The 24348-nt window shown below is 42.4% G+C and overlaps 1 protein-coding gene across 2 annotated transcripts in view; it reads left to right on the top strand.

Annotated features, from left to right (window-relative positions):
• LOC126471007 (uncharacterized) overlaps positions 1-24348 on the top strand; it is a 131832-nt gene that overhangs the window by 47224 nt on the left and 60260 nt on the right. For both annotated transcript variants that reach the window (XR_007586288.1, XM_050099061.1), the window contains exon 3: positions 14667-14750. Coding sequence is in view for 1 of the 2 variants with exons in the window: in XM_050099061.1 (XP_049955018.1) it covers positions 14667-14750 (84 nt within the window). In the remaining variant the exon portion in view is untranslated. The remainder of the gene's footprint in view (positions 1-14666; positions 14751-24348) is intronic.

The raw sequence follows: 24348 nt of genomic DNA, 5'->3' as shown, positions 1-24348 counted from the left end.
ATTTTGAAAGGCTGTGAAATTCCCCCCATAAATTTTACTTTCAGACAGTATCTGTAAGTGTTTCACAGATTCGGTTTGCCAGTTTAAAATTTACGCTAAATTCTCGAATTAATATAGTTTCTTTGTCAACAGACTCAAAAGCCATTTTCAAATCAAGAAACGTTACTCAATGTCCTTTGAATTAAATAATCTGTGGCGAATTACTGACTTGAGATTAAATATTTCTTTTGAGCGTGATCTGTTCCTAGAACCACATTCATTAAATATTATTACTTTTTATTATATACATATATATCGATTTGTGTAATTTTTTTCTTAGAGTATAATGAGTCTGAACCTACGCATTATTTCTACTGAATGATTTCGTGAAGGAACATGAGATAGATGTAGGTAAAATTAGTGGAATTGGCATAGTAGATTGTGGCAGCCTTCTTCAACAATCCGAGGATATATTTGATGGATCATAACAGACCACTTGCCAACAGTAGAACAGGTGGAACTAACAGAACTCTCAGGCAACAGAACACTTCGAAACGAATTTAAATCGAAGACTTTTGAAAATTTTTGAGTGCAACCTCAAAATGAACATCCCAATTTAACAAGGAGGGCAGTGGATGTGTTATTATCCTTTGCATCAACGTACTTGTATGAGTCATCACTTCCTGTAAAGGCATTAATCAGGATGAAACACGTGACTATGTAGACTTTCCTAGCATATTAGTATATAAAATTCTTGTCGGGTTTCCAGCCGGATAAAACTGTCATCTGAGCACAAACATAGTTTCAACAGCAGCTGGAAGGGAAACAGCAAGTTACTGTCTCAAAGATCCAACCAAGACTGGATCTGCTTTCTTCAGAAATTCGAGCACACACATCACACTAAAAGTTCAGACATTAGAAAATTCCACACTTTTGAACCGTGTGTATTTTTACTATTGTTTATTTTCTTTTAGAATGATCAGTTTCGATATAACAGTTTTCAAATTGGTATTTAAATGTTGCCTATGTTCTGTCATCATTCGTACATCATGATCTTTCAAATATTAAAATATTCCAAATGGATTAAAAGAAATATAGATGGAACAGTTAAACTTTAACTAACTACTTTGGGAACTAATTTATAAAGAAATCCATATGTAGTAGAATACACATACCTGTTCAGTTCAAATAACTGCACACACAGCTGTGGTTATTTATAAACTAGTTGTGATTATTAACTTCCATCTTTTTTTAATATTACAAATTTGTGATAATTTTTAAAAATCTTTGACTCTCCTATGTTCGACTAATTATTTTTATTGTTATCTCAGTCGCTCACAAAAGATTTATTACTCCTCAGTTCAGAGAATCTCTTCCATTCTTAATCCTAAAAAGCACTGAGAGAAACCTTTTCTTCTTGTGCATGGAATTTGGGGATAACTGTGGGCCATCACTTAGTCTGGACTGAACACACAGCTGCAGTATGTAAGAAGGTGTCAGCATCGCTTCGTTCAGTACAAAAATATAAAGAAGTATTTTCTCTCAAGCTAAAAAAGAAACTTGTAGAGTCACTAATATTTCCTGTCCTTGATTATGGTTGTTTGGTTTGTTGGTTGGTTGGTTGGTTCATTGGTTGATTTGGGGGAGGGGACCAAACTGTGAGGTCATCAGTCCCATTGTATTAGGGGAGGATGGGAAAGGAAGTTGGCCATGCCCTTTCAAAGGAACCATCCCGGAACTTGCCTCCCCACCAGTTTGATCTCCTCTTGTCTACAGAGTTTTCTATTGAAATTATCTTCTTTCCTAAAAGCCATTATCACTTTCATTTCAGTCCTTCCCTCTTTCATTATCAGTGCCTTCACTTCAAAAATGCTAATCTAATCAATACCATTCTTAATGCCTCCATTATTTTATTATTACTATTAGTGTTACTATTATTACTATTATTGGTAATGCAAATTATTAATTTTGTTGATGAAGCAAATTATTATTATTGTGTTGTTATGTAACAACTAAGTAAAAGATTCTTAATTCCTCCATTATTTTTTCTTCATTTTTGAGGTTATTATTATTATTATTATTATTATTATTATTATTATTACTAGTATTACTAATTATAATTTTATTAATATTGCAAATTATTAATATTGTGAGCATTATGTAATATTTTTTTGTATGTGTTGTCCCTGGTCAGATGTAAGAGAGGACCTTAAGGCCCTAACCTTGTCAGGCTAAATAAGCAATAAATAAATAAATAATTGACAGTTGAAATGATTAGACAGAAGTGAGCAGCGTGGGCAGTTTTTGTGGCAGGCATGTGAAGTGCTGAGGAAGGAAAGACAAATGGGGGATTTATGTTTCAGAAGAGGGGGGTGCTTCGAAAATTGTTTGAGAACCCCTAGTGTATCCGACTGATCGTTCACACACAGGGTCGCTGATGGGAATTCACAGCAACACTGACGTGCCTTTACCTAAGACGGTTCCATTCAAATATCTCTCATTCCTTCAGCTGTCTGTGTAGCAATCAGTTCGCATTAGTTGGCGGTGCTTTGTGTGCATATAGGCACAGCCCGTTTATATCTGTGTTAAGACAGACTATTTGACAACTATATATCTTTTACATTTTGTTGGCTCATATATGATGAAAATGTATGTTCGATCCATTGATCTACACTGTTTTTCTCCTGTGAAGATGATTGTAACATTCAAAACCGGTAGAGAATAAATATGCAATTGTACAGCTTTTGGCACAAAAATGCTTTTTTTTTTAAAATTATCTAACAGCTGTAGACAGTCACTTACGAAAAGCTCTATATCTGACAAAATTAATGAGCGGATCCAAAACATCCTGACAATTTAGAACGCAACGCGTTATCCTGTTGGAGAGTCTACATACACTGAAGTAACATCTGATGTGCCCCAAAGGAGTGGACTAGAACTGTAGAATGTTACGTATTACTGACTTAGCAGAAGGCGTTAATTTCAGTGTCATACTTTGCGCAGATGATTAACTTGTCTGTGACCAAATTATATCTAGTAAAATTTGCAGTAATATGCAGTTGGATCTCCACAAAATATCTATGTGTTGTTAAGAGAAAAATTCGATACGTTGCGGCGTTTCCGAGTTAATTAGCATCGAAATCAGTCAATCTGGCCGTTTCGTGTGCAGATTCAAACGGCCCACCAGGTACAATTAGTGGCAGCTGTTCTCATTGTGCAGATGATAGCGCACTGTTCAGCTTTTGGCTCGGGTTCGATCCTTACTATCACCCCATGTTTAATTATTGTGTCGCTCCCTTGTTAGCTCTGAGGAAACCAAACGAAGAATACGTTGGAGATACCGTCCCTGCCGGGGCACCTGAATTTGCGGGTGTAATGGCCTCACTGGCTAACCTCACTGTCAAATATCTCCGAAATGGCGCAACGTATAGAATTTTTTTCACGTTAGTTATTTCTCAGCACAATCTACCCTGCAACTCCGTTACAAGCTTTCCAGGCTATTTCTTTCCACCGTGCATGTTTCATCTGATCTATATCTACAGCGTATTTCGCCCAGTAGTTTCATCTGAATCCTGAGTAACTCTGTAATTCTGCCTGGGTAAGAAGTATGCATAAAGGCGTGGACAGTGGTTCAACTCTTTTCACGTGATAATGGAACATACACTTTTGTAAGTATTTCATCTCACTTTCCACACTCACTCACATTTCGTCTTCGTTTGTCGTACTGGATGTACAAACAAGAGAAGACAGCGCTTTATAATTTTAAGGTATTCCAGTTCAACTAAAAATAGAAAAAAACTACCAACAGTTAGTTAGTTAGTTACGCTAGTTAGTTGGTTTCCTGTTCCAGCGATCATTTGTACGATATATCGTAATAATGTAGAACGAGTTATTTTATATTCGCATCACAAATTAATTTGGCTACATGCTGAACATTTATTTTTTAATTATACAGAGTGAATCACCTAAAACGTGCACCGTAAATACTGCGGAAATGGGAAGTGCTATTGATGTGCGGTTTTCACAGTATGGATTGGTTCTGAGGGACTCGCATACTTCGCCAATAAACGATTGTAAGTACTTAGAAAGTGTACTTTTTGTGCGAACATACGCTTTTTCAATGGAGCAATTTCTATTTACATTAACAAACTACAATTAGGGAAAATTAGAATGTCAGTGGCGTTTTTTGGAAGAATCTAGTGAGAGTCATTTACGAGATATCGTACTTGTTTGTGCCATTCAACCTGAGTAGTTGCTAGGCACGATGTTGTTACATTGCTTACAGTGTGCTTTTGTGTTCTTTGAGTGCAATGCTACATGTTAGTCAGTTAGGGTGTGACAGTCCAAGCAGCAGTCGTGAGTGGCGATGGAATTTACCAACGCAGAAAAAGTTGACATGCTCATGAGAGTGTAAGAAGAATGCAGTTCGTTCTTGTACGGTGTACGAGGTAAAATATCCCAATAGACGTAACCATCGGCAGTTATTTCTCAACCTCTTCAAATAGTTATGTGAAAATGGTAGTGTAATACCTAGACAACATAACAGAAGGAACCAAGTAACAACAGAAGAGGAGGATATTAATGTTCTTGCTTCTATTGCAGTTGGTCCGCACGTTAGCTCCCGCGCAACTACACGAGGAAGTAGCATGAGTCAGGCAAGTGCCTACACATTCTCCATCGACGTAGACTGCATCCTAATCACATCTCGCACATCTCTCTCCATCAAGAGCTGCATGGAAACGATTATGAGAATCATGTTAATTTCTGTACATGGGCATTAAGACAGGATACTCCAGATGCATCATGTACCTTGTTTAGTGATGAAGCCACATTTACCAATCATGGCCAAGTAAACCGCCGAAACATGCACTATCGGTCTGTTGACAGTCCCAGCTGGCTTCGACAGGTGGAAGTCATCGTGCGTGGTGTGTAAACATATGGTGTGGCATAGTGAGCCATCAGCTCGTAGGCACATTTTTCATAGTTGGAACAATGAACGCACACAAGTATCGTAACCTCCTAACAGGCCATCTTCCACGGATGTCAGAGGACGTTCCTCTGCAGATTAGGAGGAATCTGTAGGACCAACATGACGGCTGTCCAGCCCATACTACACGAAGAACTACTGAAAGTATTCAAGGATTGTTTCCAAATCGTTGGATTTGACGCAGAGGACCTGTACCTTGGCCAGCCCTTTCTCTGGGTTTGACGCTTCTAGACTTTCTTCTGTGGGAATACCTGAAAGACCTGTCTACAAGGACATACCCCTACACTCGACAGTATGCAACGACATATTACTGCAGCCTGCTCGGACATTTCCGCTGAAATGCTAGCACGTGTACAGCAATCGTTCCATACCAGGCTGTGAGCGTGTGTAGCCGCTGCCGGTGGTCATTTTGAACACAACCTGTGATGGTCTCGTTACTAGTCATAATCTACATAACTACTGTGTGCACTTGCGTTGTTCTTTAGTGTCTGTTACCACAAGTATTTTACAAGTGCCAGTGTGGCAACTTTTCAAAATGCGATATCTCGTAAACGACTCGCACTAAAATCTTGCAACATACACCATCGACATTTTAATTTACCCTACTTTTACTTTGTTAATGTCAATAAGTAGTGCTCCATTTCAAAAATTGTAGTTTTGCACAAAAATACACTTTCTAAGTATTATTACCATCTCTATTGATAAGCTAACAAGAAGAGCCGCTTATTACCTATCCATTCTGTGAAAACAGCATACCAATAACACTTTCCACATACAGGGTGTTACAAAAAGGTACGGCCAAACTTTCAGGAAACATTCCTCACACACAAAGAAAAAAAATATGTTATGTGGACATGTGTCCGGAAACGCTTACTTTCCATGTTAGAGCTCATTTTGTTACTTCTCTTCAAATCACATTAATCATGGAATGGAAACACACAGCAACAGAACGTACCAGAGTGACTTCAAACACTTTGTTGCAGGAAATGTTCAAAATGTCCTCCGTTAGCGAGGATACATGCATCCACCCTCCGTCGCATGGAATCCCTGATGCGCTGATGCAGCCCTGGAGAATGGCGTATTGTATCACAGCCGTCCACAATACGAGCACGAAGAGTCTCTACATTTGGTACCGGGGTTGCGTAGACAAGAGCTTTCAAATGCCCCCATAAATGAAAGTCAAGAGGGTTGAGGTCAGGAGAGCGTGGAGGCCATGGAATTGGTCCGCCTCTACCAATCCATCGGTCACCGAATCTGTTGTTGAGAAGCGTACGAACACTTCGACTGAAATGTGCTTGATGCTAGTAGCGTAGAGCAATGAGTCGCATGTCAACACAAGCACCGAAGTCAACATTACCTTCCATCAATTGGGCCAACTGGCGGCGAATACTAACGAAACTAAAATGAACTCTAACATGGAAATTAAGCGTTTCCAGACACATGTCCACATACCATCTTTTCTTTATTTGTGTGTGAGGAATGTTTCCTGAAAGTTTGGCCGTACCTTTTTGTAACACCCTGTATTTGCGGTGCAAGTTTTAGGTGCTTCGCCCTGTATATATGCGGGGAATATCGGCATAATCACAATTTTTACTTACCGGCCACATGTAGTTGTGAGTTTAAGATCTGCAGAAAACCTGGAATGAACAGAACGTAAGTGTGACTTGTCCTGTTATGCCTTCATTTATTGGAAATTAACACACTTCGTACCCTTTGGTCGCAGTATAGTAAATTGCACATTTGTTGAACCGCTATGGAGATTATTTACAATCTTAGCTGCCTTAGTGGACATACCGATCTCCCCACAGCACAGAATGTGTACCTTACGTTTGTTTATTTGCTTCTTGTTTCTTTTTTTGATAGAATTTACTATAAAAGTACAATAAAACATGACATTGTTTATCGTTTCGTGATTGCGTAACAGAAAATGAGCTATTGTGTAGGCTTTACTCGCTATGAAAGTAAAATTACATATTTTATGTGGCGAAAAATTAATAAATTTTTGGAGCTGCGTTGAAGCCCATATATTCAGATATTTTCGACAAATATTTGATCTCTCTGGATTATTTTCGTAGATAGTAAGAAACAGAATTGCCACCAGTTACTATAAACAGCTTTATTTGAAGCTACACGTTTCGATTTTTCAGCATCCTCAGGATTCTTACATTCAGTACATTTGTTGTTCTGTGCGCCTCAACATTTCAAAAAGTTCTCTTGTTGGAAAATAGTGCCTTGTGATCTGTTTGGCGTTTTTATTGGGAACCAGCGTATTTCAGTCATGGTATAGCAATTTACTTCTTGTTAAAGAGCACAATGAGTAATCAGTAAGGTACCAAGAAACTTCCTGGCAGATTAAAACTGTGCGCCCGACCGAGACTCGAACTCGGGAACTTTGCCTTTCGCGGGCAAGTGCTCTACCATCTGAGCTACCGAAGCACGACTCACGCCCGCTCTCACAGCTTCACTTCTGCCAGTATCTCGTCTCCTACCTTCCAAACTTTACAGAAGCTCTCCTGCGAACCTTGGAGAACAAGGACTCCTGAAAGAAAGGAGTGCACACAGTTTTAATCTGCCAGGAAGTTTCATATCAGCGCACACTCCGCTGCAGAGTGAAAATCTCATTCAGTAAGGTACCAATATTACAACCACGGAAGTAACTCTGTGTGTCACCTTTTTAAGGCTGGACAACTGAATCGAATTTGATGGAATTTGGTATAGAGATAGCCTGAACCCTCAGAAAGAAGGTGGGCTACTTAAAAACATTAAACGAATATGTAGAGGCGATAGTAGTCGATAATAGTGAATCAAAGCAACAAAAAGTTTGTTGGCAATCTACTCTTTTGCAATAAGTTGCGCTGGCAATAAGAGCTACGTCAAACTGGAAAGTATTAAATTGCAGATCTCAAAAATATCTACACAAAAGTCCACGAGAGCATATGCTTATTTTTTGCGGTACACCCATAATCATTGATTTTGTTTTTCATTACGCCTGACGTAGCGAATCCGAATGACAAAAATGGTGGTTTTGGGTGAACCGTAAAAGATGAACATAAGTTCTCGCTGACTTGGGCAGATGTTTTTGAGATCTATGTTTTAGTATGACATCCAGTTATGTACCATATATTTATTAGGCAGCGTGTTGCGGCTAGAAAACTCTTTACTTTATGTAACAGATTACCTGTAAACGGCTGAACAAACTTCCATCAGACACATGTACCGACAATTCTGACTACATTGGCTTTCAGATATATTAAAAGAAACTGCACTGAAATAAATGTATTCGCGCTAGAGCTGTAATGCCAGACATAAAAACGTTAAACTTAAAACAGCTGACTTCGTGCGATGGAACAGCAGAGGAGACGATCATCGTGAGCTGTGCTTCTCCGATATTTATTCATCATAATATTACTACTGATTTGCGAGCGAAGCCGCGGGTAAAGGCTAGTTGAATATGCAAATAAACAGACACTGTTTCTAATCGATCTAATCGATGGAGAACTTTTTAAATGCTTTCAAGTGGCATTCTGTTTACGTGGCAGTATACAGGTATCTCCCTCCATCCAATCAGGCCTCGGAAGGCACAACAATATCGACCGAGCTCCGTGTCGTCACTTGATGCGGGTATGGAGGGGCATGTGGTCAGCACACCGCGCTCCCGATCGCTGTGAGCTTTAGTGACCCGAACCGCACTTCTCAATCAAGTAGCTCCTCAATTGGCCTGACAAGGGGCTGAATACACTGATTGCCAATAGCGCTTCGCAGATTCGGACCGTCACCCACCAATGTGCTAGCCACGCCCGACACCGCTAAACTTCGGTGACCTGACGGGAAACGGTGTTACCACTGCGGCAAGGCTGTTGGCACTATGCAGCTATTCGTTGAAGTTATTTAAGCTCCTGGCGCAGTATCAGTCAAGCTCACTGAATAATTTGTCTTCAGGGAAGATTCAAACTCCCACAAACATTACTGGATTTCAACATAACTTTTGAAGGTAGTAAAATTTTATTTTTTGCAAATTAGAAACACCTGCGTAATTTATCCGTACGTCAGATACAATGGTTCTTCATCATAATAGACTTTTTTTCTAAAATGACATTTATGTACAATTTTGTTGATTGAAAAAGCTTTCTTCAAAACTTTACAAAGCACGAAGAAGGTATTAATTCAGTACAATGCAACACTACAACTAATTTCTTACATAATATACAGTACATACTGCATTCAAACACACACACACACAGATAGATATATGCCACACTAATCCCGTGTCAGCATGCTGGTTCTTATATACCCGCAACGGAGTCACGCTACGTTGCATATACGCTGCAGCAACGCCCTCAAACGGAAGCTTATATCCCCTTATATTTATACAGATAATAGAAATGATTATATATATATATATATATATATATATATATATATATATATATATATATATAATTAAGGCTCACCGGCCATTTGACCATCTTGTTCTGTGCGAATGCACAAACAGAGCCTGAACTCTTACGGGAATCGGCAGTAAAGCCGCGAGTAATGGGTATAATGGGCAGGGGCACTATGAATATAGTGCGGAACAATAAGTTGTCAATGTGGCAATGTGGGTCTCACTGGAGACGTGCCAGAGATAAGTCCCTGCAGTCGCACTATCCTCTGTGTCCTCGGTGACTCACATGGATAGAGCGTTTGTCATGTAAGCAAGAGATTCCGGGTTCGAGTCCCGGTCGGGGCACACATTTTCAACTGTCCCCGTTGACTTATATCAACGCCTGTGTGCTGCTAGGGGTATTCATTTCAGTGTAAAGTTATACACACATCAAAAAAAGTCTTGCATCACCTCGGTTCTGAGAGTTCCGGAACCTGTACAGAAAATTGGAATAGAGATCAACATAAACATCATTTCCGCCCTTTTTATCGCTCGTGAAAACCACACATTGCATGTTGTACCACCATAAAGCGAGACCTTCAGAGCTGGTGGCCCAGATTTCTGCTCACACCGGTACCTCTAATACCCAGTAGCACGTCCTCTTGCGTTGATGCATGCCTATATTCGTCGTGGCATACTATCCACAAGTTCATCAAGGCACTAATGGTCCAGATTGTCCCACTCCTCAACGGCGATTCGGCGTAGATCTCTCAGAGTGGTTGGTGGGTCACGTCGTCCTTAAACAGCCATTTTCAATCTACCCCAGGCATGTTAGATAGGGTTCATGCCTGGAGAACATGCTGGCCACTCTAGTCGAGCGATGTCGTTATCCTCAAGGCAGTCATTCACAAGAAGTGCACAATGTGATCGCGAATTGTTATCCATGAAGACGAATGCCTCGCCAATATGCTGCCGATATGGTTGCACTATCGGCTGGAGGATGGGATTCACGTATCGTACAGCCGTTACGGTGCCTTCCACGACCACCAGCGGCGTACATGGCCCAAATTATGCCACCCCAAAACAACATGGAATCTCCAGCTTGCTGCAGTCCATGGACAGCGTGTGTAAGGCGTTCAGCCTGACCGGGTTGCCTCCAAACACGACTCCAACGATTGTCTGGTTGAAGGCATACGCGACAATCATCGGTGAAGAGAATGTGACGCCAATCCTGAGCGGTCCATTCCGCATGTCGTTGGGCCCCACTGTACCGCGCTGCATTGTATCGAGGTTGCAAAAATGCACCTAGCCATGGACGTCGGGAGTGAAGTTGCGCATCATGCAGCCTATTGCGCGCAGATTGAGTCGTAACACGAAGTCCTGTGTCTGCACAAAAAGCATTATTCAAATCGTAGCGTTGCTGTTAGGGTTCCTCCTAGCCATAACCCGTAGGTAGCGGTCATCCACTGCAGTAGTAGCCCTTGGGTGGCCTGAGCGAAGCATGTCATCGACAGTTTCTGTCTCTCTGTATCTCCTCCATGTCCGAAAAACGTCGCTGTGGTTCACTCCGAGATGACTGGACACTTCCCCTGTTCAAAGCCCTTCCTAGCACAAAGTAACAATGCGGACGTGATCGAACCGCGGTATTGACGGTCTAGGCATGGTTGAACTACAGACAACACGAGCCGTGTACCTCGTTCCTGGTGGAATGACTAGAACTGATCGGCTGTCGGACCCCCTCCGTCTAATAGGCGCTGCTCGTGCATGGTTGTTTAAATCTCTGGGCGGGTTTAGTGACATCTCTGAACAGTCAAAGGAATTGTGTCTGTGATACAGTATTCACTGTCAACGTCTATCTTCAGGAGTTCTGGGAACCAGGGCGATGCAAAACATTTTTTGATGTGTGTATATGAAATTTGGTAGAAATCACTCCACACTTCCTGGGTTACGCTTCTGTATTACTCTTTTTTTCACCCATTTCTTCACTCCTACCTCTACAAGAAGTATGTCCTTTTACCCCAACAGTGCTTCTTTACATATTGTAAGTGATACGTTTACCAAGATTGACTGATATCGTTACTGTGATTTAGGAAATGTGCAACGTACATTCATACTTACATACGTACAATGACTTTTATAAGTAAATACAGTGACAGAAAAATTGTAACAGGAGTTGTGCGACATTAACGAAAGTTGGTAGGCGTGTTTCTACATCTGAAAGATGATGTGTATTGAAATTTCGTACCAGTCGCGTAAGAGTGGCGTTAGCAGCGCCACTATGCAAATCAGGTCTGCTTTAAACACACGCTGAAACGGTAATGTGCGTTAGATGTCTTTTGGATTGAACGTGGAGAGTTGATGTTGGTCATGAATTCCTTTCAAGTCACAAAGAGGCCATTATCAACGCCACACTGTGTTTTAACGGCGCTACAAGAAGCTCGATGTTCCATTTGCTGTACTGCAGAAAGACTTATCAGCAATGTAGCCACAGTACATGATTTCTGGCACTGGCGGTCACAAGAATGTACGGTCGCAAGAAGACTGGACTCTGGACGGCCGCGTGGCACTACCGAAAGGGAAGACCATCGTGTTCGGCGTATGGCTCTGAGGCATCGTACTGCATCTGCAGCAGCGGTCTGAGCACCAGTTGGCAACACAGTGACACAACAAACTGTTACAAATCGGTTACCTCGAGGACAGCTCCGAGCTAGACGCCCTGTAGCGTGTATTCCACTAATCCCAAACCACCACCACTTGGGACTGCAGTGGAGTGAAGCGAGAGCTCATTGGAGGGCAGAGTGGAGGTCTGTAGCGTTTTCTGATGAAAGGTATTTCTGTCTCGGTGCCAGTAATGGCCGTATGTCGATTGGAAGGAAGCCACCTGAGAACCTACAACTAACCTGTCTGCGTGATAGACACACTGGACCCACACGTCGAGTCTGGGATGCGATTTCGTATGACAGCAGGAGCCCTCCCGTGGCTGTCCCACGCACTGTGACTGCAAAATGGTACGACAATCTGGTGATTCGACCTGTTGTGCTACCATTCATGAACAGCGTTCCAGGGGTGTTTTGTAACAGGACAAATATCGCACACATATCGCTGTTGTAACCCAACATGCTCTATAGTGTGTCGACATGTTGCCTTGGCCTGCTCAATCACGAAATCTGTCTCCAATCGAGCACATATGGGACGTCATCAGATGCGACAATTCCAGCGTCATCCGCAGACAGCATTAACCGTCCCTGTACTGACGTACCGAGTGCAACAGGCATGGAAATCCATCCCACAAACTGACATTCGGCACCTGTACAGCAAAATGCATGCACGTTTCCATGCTTGCATTCGACATTGTAGTGGTTACACTGATTATTGACGAACGAGCATTTCACTTTTGCAATGGCTTATCTCACGCTTGCGCTAATATGTGATCTTGCAATGTCAATCACTTGAACATACTATCTAGGCAAATATATTCCCGAAATATTATCACTCTATCACTCTGTATTAATTATTTTTTGGTGTCGTGATTTTTTTTCCGTCAGTGTATAGGGGAACTCGGGGCGGAACGGGATACTTAATGTTTAACAATTTATTTAAAATAAGGGAACACAGGGAAACAGTTCTTAAAGTGATAAAAAAACACCTTGTAGTGTAACCTAATGTACCTTATTTTAAAATCACTTAAAACAACACATTTAGCATTTTTTACAATTTTGCAAAGAAAGTCTTGCACATTTCCCGTTCCGCCCCACCCACGGGGCAGAATGGTAGAAGGGTATTTTTTGTTAAATTATTGCATAAACGTTGAATTTGAATTACGAATATCGTATTAAACTATGACAAAATGTTGTATAACAGGCAATTCAGACTAAGGAATGTGTAATTTAAACAATTAAAAAGTCATTCTTCAAAATAAGAAAATATTTTAATGTCATTCTGAAAAATGGAGAATGCTTAATAACCACCAAACCACTAACTACTAGTCCTTTCGACAGTAGTCACAAATCAGTATTTCCTCTTCATCTTCACTGTCTATGCCAGCACATGAATTGTGTGCCCACTCTGGCATGCGACCCAGCCCTCATTAGAAACGAAGTCCCCACAGTAGAGACACTCAGCATCTTCTCTCTCTGATTCTCTCTTCTCCATCATCTTCTTCCTTTTATTTTCCTTAAGGTCTTTGATGTCCTCTGTTTTGGTTTTTTTGGGTATACAGTTTGCTATTTTTGCCTTAAGTTGCGTTGCACCTGACGTCTCTGTCCTGACATTGTTTATATTTGTGCACCCTCCTCCTTTTTGTAGGCCTACTTTAGGTGCGAAAGCATTCTGCAGTTCCTTCTTATAAGGAGAATCTGTTAATACGACGGTTTTTCCTTTTCGTCTTGTAGTCCGCCGAGTATTTTGATAGATTAGTGGGATTGGAATGACAGCCTTGGGCGATATCTGGAAAGCTGAGTCGTTCGGCGAACATAACTGGTTGTGAGAGTCTGGCATAGATGAACATCCAGGCTCGGTTTGATTTCTATTTGCATCAAAATATGACAGGGCAGAACGGGACACTATCCCATTCTGCCCCGTCCCGTTCCGCCCCAAGAGCACTTTTGAGATTAACAACTTTTATGGAGTGTAATAACTGACGTATTTAAACGCATTAAATAACTAAAGTATAACAAATGCCATGCACTTTAAGGGAATGTGTCATTTTAGGGTATACAATTAACAATTAACAGCTTACCTGGCGTTGAAATTCACCAAACGTTAGAACAACGCAAGCGGTAACGTGACGGACAACAGCTCACTTAGATCTCGCACTTCAAACTAAATCAAAATGGCTGCCCTCACTTCCCTTCCATTCGGAGAAATAATTACATGCCCATACAACAGGTTGCAACACTGTCCAGTCTAGAAAAGAGCAATTTCCCATTGTGCCCTGCTGTCCCGTTCTGCCCCGAGTTCCCCTATAATTGTTTTAGTTTTGATTATATCGTTTGCCGTGAGTAGCACATTTCAAATAATTTGTGTAATCCATTGTCTTCCTGGAGTTCTTAACGTCATTTACCCAGAGAGAGTTTAAAGTACGACATTCTTACATACTTCCTATGTTCAACAGTACGATATGGACAGTGAGTGATATGGGTGATGTTTGGTCCGCGGTAGGCTGACAAATTTTTGCTACTGGTACATTCTAATAAAACTGTGATACAGAACGCGGAACTTATAATTAGGTTTATACCAACGCAATACATGTAAGGAGAATGGCAGCGGAACTCAGCTCTGATGGTGCTGTGCGGCATGGAATGTGGTTCGTAATGGTGTGTGTGGTTGTGGGTGCAGGTGGGCGCCAGCTGACGGGAGGCGTCCAAGCCGTCGCTCAGCCCGAGTCGTTCGCACTCGGAAGTCGCTACGGCAAGAGAAACGGTAAGACTCCGTTGTCCAGTCTCTGCAATAATGATTTACCGCTTCGGTCACGTCCGCTATTACATACCTGCTATACAGCTATATCTCTCCTCTACCCGTCTGTGTACGTCTCATCAAGTTGCGCAACTTTCAAGCTGCATTGCCGTCGCCATGCATTACAGTTCATTACTCTTAAGCCATTATGGATTTAAATTGAACTCCGCGATTGTACGCTGCAGTATTAGATACACTATGTGATCAAAAGTATCCGGACACCGGGCTGAAAATGACTTACAAGTACGTGGCGCCCTCCATCGGTAATGCTTGAATTCCATATGATGTTGGAACACCCTTAGCCTTGATGACAGCTTCCAATCTCGCAGGCATACGTTCAATCAGGTGCTGGAAGGTTTCTTGGGGAATGGCAGCCCATTCTTCACGGAGTGCTGCCCGGAGGAGAGGTATCGATGTCGGTCAGTGAGGCCTGGCATGAAATCGGCATTCCAAAACATCCCAAAAGTGTTTTATAGGACTCAGGTCAGGACTCTGTGCAGGCCAATCTATTACAGGAATCACCGCCTCCGCATTTTACTGTTGGCACTACACACGCTGGCACATGACCTTCACTGGGCATTCGCCATACCCATGCCCTGCCATCGGATCGCCTCATAGTGTACCGTGATTCTTCACTCCACACAAAGTTCTTTCACTGATCAATCGACCAATGTTTACCCTCCTTACACCAAGCGAGGTGTCGTTTCGCATATACCGGCGTGATGTGTGGCTTATGAGCAGCCGCTCGACCATGAAATCTAAGTTTTCTCGCCTCCCGCCTATCATAGTACTTGCAGTGGATCCTGACGCAGTTTGGAAGTCCTATGTGATGGTCTGGATAAATGTCTGCCTATTACTCATTACGACCCTCTTCATCCGTCGGCGGTCTCTGTCAGTCAACAGACGAGGCCGGTCTGTGCGCCTTTGTGCTGTACGTGTCCCCTCACGTTTCCACTTCACTATCACATCGGAAACAGTGGACCTAGGGATGTTTAGGGGTGTGGAAATCTCGCGTGCAGACGTATGACACAAGTGACACTCAGTCATCTGGCCACGTTCGAAGTCCGTGAATTCCGCGGAGCGCCCCATTCTGCTCTCTCACGACGTATAATGACCACTGAGGTCGCTGATATGGAGTAATTGGCAGCAGGTGGCAGCACAATGCACCAAATACGGAAACCCTATGTTTTTGGGGGTGTCCGAATGTTTTTGATCACATAGTGTATGACTATAACACTCGCATAGAGTTGCTTTTTATGCTTTTGTTGCTGTTCTTTAAAAGTCGTAGCTAGTTCACTTCTTCATACGGTTAAGATCTGCTTTATTACAGAAATTAGTCCAGCAGCATCTGGGGTGGTTGCGAAACTATTATCGTCATTTAACGTAACTGTGGGGAGAGATGACGGTTGTGAAAGTAATATCGACTTGATTCTCCAAAAGGTAGTTAACAAAACCATTGTGAATGATTTCCACGAGATAAGAATACTGAGAAACATTTTTCGGTAGCTGACCTCCGTGGTCGCGTGGTAGCGTCGCTGCTACGTAAAGGGGAGTCGCAAGTTTGAATTTTCCTTCGGATGCAAAGTAGCCAGACACATATAGTGGACATTAATATACGGTGAGTCGACAATTCGTATCTATGACGGCTTGAACTTTGTTGGGGACACTTCCATTGGGGCATCTGAATGTTTGTGGAGGAATAGCACCCCACCTCTCTCAAGAGCCGAAAACAGACAGGGTAGTAAGGTTGACGCTGAGGTCTGAAGCGAAGTCGACCTTCTGACTCAGCCCAAAGGTGTTCCACTCGGCTCAGGTCAGGACACTGGACAGGCCAGTCCATTTTAGGAATATTCTTGTTCACAAACCATTGCTTCACAGATCAGTTTAATGACAGAGTGCATCTGATACAATCAGCTCTCCGAGCTGTTCCTCTACTGTGCGCAGTTCACACATTGCTGCAAGCCGGCCGAAGTGGCCGTGCGGTTAAAGGCGCTGCAGTCTGGAACCGCAAGACCGCTACGGTCGCAGGTTCGAATCCTGCCTCGGGCATGGATGTTTGTGATGTCCTTAGGTTAGTTAGGTTTAACTAGTTCTAAGTTCTAGGGGACTAATGACCTCAGCAGTTGAGTCCCATAGTGCTCACAGCCATTTGAACCATTGCTGCAAAATGTGTTCGTATCCTTGGACATTTAGCGTTTTCTTAAGTGCAATAAGGGGACTACACTGTAACCACGAAAAACACGCTCATACTATAACACAAGCTCATCTGTACTTCAGTGTTGGCACTAGACATGACAGCATGTAACGTTCTCCACACATTCGCCAAAATCCAACCCTTCCATCAGACTGTCACTGGGTATACCGCGATTCATCATTGCAAATTATTAGTTTCCAGTCATCTACTGTCCAGTGGTGTCACTCTTTACATCACCTCAAGTGTCACTTGCCATTGACTACAGTAATTTGTGGCTTATGAAGAGCTGCTTGTCCATTGTATCCCATATTTTAACTCCTTACGTAAAGTAATTGTGCAGACTGCTGATGGCACTGTGGAACACACAAGTGATTCCTTCCACTGAGGTCATGGCCTTTTTTTTCCAACTTCCCCCGTCAATGCTCGACAGTCTCCGTTCATCAGTATATGAGGTCTGCCTGGTAATCGTTGAACTGTGACTATTCCCTCGCATTTACAGGGGATAGGCAAAATAATGTGAACTCCTGTACTTGTGTATTGTGTGCCCCCCCCCCCCCCCCCCACCGAACCCAGGGCTATTGTACGGTTCGGCCACCAGCGGAACCCCCCCCCCCCTCCCCCCGTCTCGCCGGGAACCTCTCATACCAGACGAGTGTAACCCCAAATATTTGCGTGGTAGAGTAATTATGGTGTAAGCATGTGTGGAGCCAGTGTTTGTGCAGCAATCGCCCACGCAGTGTAAATGAGATGGAATTAGCGGAACCAGCCTGCATTCGCCGAGGTAGATGGAAAACAGCCTTAAAAACCATCCACAGGCTGGCCAGCACACAGTACCTCGACACTAATTCGCCGGGCGGATTCGTGCCGGGAACCGGCACGCCTTCCTGCTGGGAAAGCAGCGCGTGAGACTGCGTGGCTAGCCGGTCCGGCACACCTGTACTTACTTGGGAATGGTTTATTATTGCCCGTAATACAGCTGAGATTCTTCTTGGAATACTGGCATATAATGATTGTATAGCCTCCAGTGGAATGTTATGCCACTCTTCGATTACAACCTCTTCTAACTCTCGTAGTGACGAGGGAGGCGGAAAGCTGCTCCGCAGTCTGCATTCCAATACCGCCCGCTAAGGTTCGATAGTGTTCAAAACCGGGACTGTGCTGGCCAGGGAAGACGCTACAGTTCAGTTTCATGCTCCTCATACCACGATTGTACTGTCCTGGCTGTGTGGATGGGTGCATTACGTCCCGAAATATGGCATCATTGTTGGGAAACAACATTTGAATCATTGGGGTGCATCTGATCACCTAAAATTTTCACATAATCGTTGGCTGTAACAAGGCCTTTGAGAGTAATGATGGGATCAGCAGAATACCATGATATGGCTGCCCACACCATCACACTTCCACCTCCATGCTTAACCGTTAGAATCAAGCACTCAGGATTGTAGGCTTCTTTTGGTGTTCTCCAGACGTAAACCCGGTCCGATGTCGGAAATAGCGAAAACGTTGACTCGTCGGACCATTGACGCGTTTCCACTGATTAGCTCACCACGTACAACGCAGCGGCCGAATGCCTTCACTTAACGACCGGCAGCAGCGACGTATGTGTGAGTTGTCTGCGCGTACAGACAAGCAACACAGCGTGAAATAACCACATAAATCAATGTGGGACGTACGACCAGCATATCTGTTAGGACACTGCGTCTAAATGTGGTTGGCTATGGCAGCAGACGACCGAGGCGGGAGCTAATGGTAGGGTTCGAGTGTGGAGCAGATTCCACGAAGCCATTGACCTAAGTTGTCAACAAGGCAGTGTGCAAGCTGGTAGTGGCTTCATAATGATACGAGCTGTGTTTACGTGTTATGACTCGGTCCTCTGGTCCAACTGACACGATCATTGACTGGAAATGGTTATGTTCGGCTACTTGGTGACCATTTGCAGCCATTCATGCACGTCATATTTCCAAACAACAACGATGAAATTTTTATGGATGACAGTGCGCCATATCAATGGGGCACAATTTTTTGATTGCTTTGAAGAATATTCTGAACAGTTCGAGCGAATGATCTGGCCGCCCAGATCACCGGAGACGGGACACAATCGAGAGGTCAGTTCGTACACAAAATCCTGCACTCCAACACTTTCGCAGTTATGGACGACTATAGACGCATCATTGCTCAATATTTCTGCAGGAGACTTCCAACGATTTCTTGAGTCTATGCCACGTCGAGTTGCTGAACTACCCTGGGCAAAAGGTGGTCCGACACGATATTAGGAGATATCCCATGACTTTTGCACCTGAGTCTATGGCGAGTGATCAAACACATCCCACCGTAAACGTTGCAGGAGCGTTCTTATCGTCTCTGCAGTATGCAACTGAGAAGCGTCACTAAGAAGGAAATGCATGACAGTTACGTTATGTGGGGTTACATCAAATCAGACGAAATCCCTCAACATGTACCAGTACTTGGCGGCAGACATTGTTTTCTAATTATCTTTAAGTACTCACTGTATGCCCAAAACTGACAATAGCGTCGTGACGCTATCTACGGGCGTACTAGAGACAGTGCCCAACACATCTGTGCAAAGCTTCACCGGACTTTCATTGTGGTTTCCATTTCGCGACCGACTGTTCCCTACTTTTCGAATAGCCTTCGATTGTTATTAATGCCGAAGCATTAAAACATTGCCGGCCGAAGGGGCCGTGCGGTTCTAGGCGCTGCAGTCTAGAACCGCGAGACCGCTACGGTCGCAGGTTCGAATCCTGCCTCGGGCATGGATGTATGTGATGTCCTTAGGTTAGTTAGGTTTAACTAGTTCTAAGTTCTAGGGGACTAATGACCTCAGAAGTTGAGTCCCATAGTGCTCAGAGCCATTTGAACCAAGTCATTAAAACATTATGTAACATGATGGGTAAAGCGAAAAAGGCATGAGGTGATTTCTTCAGGTAGCTGTTATAAACCTGCTCATTCCGTCTACGAGTCTAGTGTTTTAAGCATTGCCCCTCCCTCATCAGGTGCTTTGGCTGTTGGATAAAGTAAAGAAAGGAAAGCTAGATATCAAGTGACACAGCTCCGTTGGAAATGGCTTTGAGGAGGAAGCTGCATTCCCCTGGAAAGATTAAGGAACATCACAATAACTGGAGAGTGGCTGTTAGAAATCAGTTTACTAACATGACGATCGCTACAACCCTACATATACTTAGTTAAGTAACGGTTCTCAAACAAAGGGGTGAGGCAAGCACTTTCGAGTATGGCCGCGCTCTTTCAACCACTGTGACATTCTTAGCTTTTGAATATTGTATTCTTTTAATGATCGATCCCTCATACAACCAAACATAGACAATCAGCATAGAAATATGTGATACACAAAGATTAGCTTTGAACAAGGTCGACTAAATGTTATTTTCTCGTCTATTAGTGGTCTCAAAGAACGCCATGAAACCTGGACAGACTGTATCGTTGATGTTATCAAGGAGGTTCTTTCACTAATGACTTGTTATTCACTCTATTCCTCGTGGCATGAGTGCTTCTTTTCCGAAACGAGAAAACGGAACTGAACGTACAAGGCAATACATAACTGAAAAGCAGAAACATCATTCCGAAACTATTGTGGAAATCTGAGACTTTTTTACCAACGCAACTTATTCAGCGTAGGCTGGGTGCCATTATCTTCGATTGCGTGTTCCATACGCAGTAAGGCTTATGTCCTGTTTCTCCTGGTCCATTTCAACGGTGAGTTCCACTGCTTTGTGTCAGTCGGCCTTCACGCTCCCTCTTACCCATCGTTCACCCTTATGTTTGTGCTGTGTCTTGCCCAAGTTTCCGCTAGGTTGTTAGCAGTGGAGCCACACATATTGTCACCTGATACATTGCGCCATAGGAGCACGCTAAATCATTCTCATATTACCTTGTTTGACAAATACTGTCACACTAACCCGAGAGCCTAAATTTCCTTTTTTCTGACCCTTGTAAATTGCTACTATATCCCGTGACGTCGACTACTGTTGTCGTTGTTCTTGTTATTGTCTTCAGTCCGAAGACTAGTTTAATACAGCTCTCCACATTAGTCTATCCTGTGAGAGCTACTTCATCTCTGCATAACTATTTCAGTCTTCAGCCAACTGAACCTGTTTATGTCTTCAAGCTTTTGTCTCCCTCTTCAATTATCTCCCCTCCCACGCTACTCCCTTGACAAACCCTCCCACCCACCAACCCCCCCCCCCCCCCCCACACACACTTCCCTTCCGTACCAAACTGACAATTCCTTTTTAAGGTTGAATAACAAGTACACTGTGTTTGTTCTATTAGAGCAAAAACAGTGTACTCGTTATTCAACCTTAAATATGGAATTTTTCTACCAAGAAATAAAGGAAGAATCCAAAAATAAAAATGACAATACCTTCTTATGTAAGGATGTGTCCTATCAGTAGATATCTTCTTTTCGTCAAATTGTGTCTCAGTTTCTTCTTTCCCCAATTTTACTCAGTACGTTGTCAATAGTTATCCTAAGCACCCGGCTAACCTTCAGAATTTTTCTGTAGCACCAGATTTAAAAAGCTTCCATTTTCTTTTCATATGTACTGTTGATCGTCCGTGTGTCACATCAGTACGTGACTACACTTCATATAAACAATTTCAGAAAAGTGATCTGACACACAAATTTGTTGCAGATATTATACTTCTCGATTCCGGAAATGCTTTTCCTGTTATTGTCGGTCTGCGTTTTATATCGCCCCCCCACCCCCCACTCTACTGCTGCCATTGCCATTTTTTATGCCCAAATAGCAAAAGTCATCTACTACTTTTAATGTTTCATATTCTAACCTAATTCAGCATCGCCTGTTTAATTTGATTACACTCCAGCACCCTTCTTTTATTTTTGTTAATCTTCGTCTTATAATCTTTTATCAAGACACTATCCATTCCGTTCAAGTAACCTTACAAATCATTTGCTGTTTCTGGAAGAATTACAACGTCACTGGCAAACCTTAAAGTCTTTGCTTGTTCTCCCAAAACTTTAATTCCTTTTCCCGATGTGGTTGCACCTTTGGCACGGATATAAGTTTCGCAAGGTCCGTGGTTCGAGATACAGGAGAAAGGGAACCGATTAATGTTACGAACGTAAATCGTAACTGCTCAAAATTAAAACTCTTCATTAATTCTCATGCAAAACATGCAACAGCACCCGCGTCTTTCACGAAATTTTAGCATAGTTGATTTAAATTGCGAGACATAGAATAAATTGTGCACCTGACTGTACTGAGCAGCTTAACCTGCTCTCCGTCAACAAAGATAATTTTGTGCATACGTACGAATAGCTAACAATACGTCAAGACTTAGTCTTTGTTCATGAATATCCACTTTAATAAACACCTCTCTGCGTTACTGACAAACATACCTTGATTATTTTCTGTTTACTTACGCCCATAGTCCTACAGTATACATTTATTGATGCACTTCATATTGGTTTTTATCGCAATGTACATTACAATGCTGTTAATATTTACAGCCATTCCTCCAGAGTTGTTACTTCATTTATGTTTATCATGAAGATAAGAAAAATTCTGAATTTTGTAAAAAAAACTAAACATTCAGTTGTAAAGGACGAATTTTTATTATTTTCATTATTTAAATGATATGCGTAATTTTGTATTGTCACAGGTAACATTTGAAAATGACGCACTCCCAGAAATCGTGACTGTGAGATAAACGAATCCAATAATAGTCCAAGCGGAACTTGTTGTCAGTACTGAAACTGTTTTATTTATAATTCAATAACAGATCCAACTGTACCAAAAGGTAATGAAAGTTATTAAAAAAACAGTTATCTGAAATTTATGTATGAGTTAACGTCACCTGGAACGTGGAAGAATAAAATGGTAGTCCTGTAAGAAGTAGCTGAAACCGCTGATTAGATGAGCAGTTTTTGTTCCCCTGCAACTTGAAAGGATTGAAGAACGTGAAATTTGATTAATGCACGTGGACAATTTCTACCGCAGCACGTGACTGACCACTCCGGCTGGAGAGCCACTCACATCGCATTTCGCATATTAGCCGCCTGCCGTGTTGGCTTTTCAAAGAGTTCGTTATTTAGTGCACTCACATGTGATGTGCCATTTAATTAGCAGCTGAGTGCACAGCTACCTCAATCAATTATTTCCTTCCTGCACTGTGTCTATTTTTGAGGTACTCACAGCCTCTGTTCATATGTTCCGGAATCTAATATCGCGAGCAATTAGCAATACCACCCACACTATAATGCATAAATTAAATTGGTACTGCGCTGCTTTATCGCTAATATCTGAACATATTTTCCATCAATATGGTATATACGTAATTCGAAATATTATCTCCCACCCAGTGACACTGCCTCTCCCTTCTTACCATACCACTCCTTATTGCGAAAAGGAGATTTAAATGACGTTCCTTTATTTGGTCACCAGGTTTGTAACATCCCGGGGAAAAATACCTGAAATGGTGAGTTAACATTTGTATGTAACCATCAATAGCCTTCTTCAACGTCTTCCAGACAGCCAGGATTTAGGACCTCGTGGGACCTGGGTCATGCCAGTACCGCAACTAAATTTATCACGTTATAAATTTATCCTGTCCTGTTTACTCCAATGATCGACTAAAAGAGTCCTCTGTTGTAACCTTAACAGAATCACCATAGTTTTTCTTCCTCCGTATTCCATACGAAATGACAAACCTCTCGTAGTTGTCCTATTCCATACACTCATGGTGGTTTATGCATTAAAATTTAACTTCATGCTGGCCAACGTGGAAAGGTAAAATGCAGGACCTATCAATACATTGACAAAAAACCGTAGCACCATAGAGTTGTACGACATAAACGAAAATTGGTACCCGTGTTTCTACATCTGAAAGATGATGTCTATTCAAATTTCGCTCCACTCGGTAAGTGTGGCGCTAATAGTAACACTATGAGGACGCAAATCAGGATTGCTTTGAATACACGCTGAAACGGTCGTGGACGTGTGATTGGACTGAAGAGTTCCTAGATAACAGAACGCAGCATATCATTCTCAATGGAGAGAATTCTTCCGAAGTATGAGCGATTTCAGTGTGCCGCAGGGAAGTGTCGTAGGACCGCTGCTATTCACAAAATACATAAATGACCTTGTGGATAACATCGGAAGTTCATTGAGGCTTTTTGCGGATGATGCTGTAGTATATCGAGAGGTTGTAACAATGGAAAATTGTACTGAGATGCAGGAGGATCTGCAACGAATTGACGCATGGTGCAGGGAATGGCAATTGAATCTCAATGTAGATAAGTGTAATGTGCTGCGAATACATGGAAAGAAAGATCCTTTATCATTTAGCTACAATATAGCAGGTCAGCAA

This window comes from Schistocerca serialis, chromosome 3, assembly GCF_023864345.2.
Source record: "Schistocerca serialis cubense isolate TAMUIC-IGC-003099 chromosome 3, iqSchSeri2.2, whole genome shotgun sequence".
NCBI lineage: Eukaryota > Metazoa > Arthropoda > Insecta > Orthoptera > Acrididae > Schistocerca > Schistocerca serialis.
The sequence above is the reverse complement of the archived record's forward strand: the minus strand, read 5'-3'. Positions and strand labels throughout refer to the sequence as shown.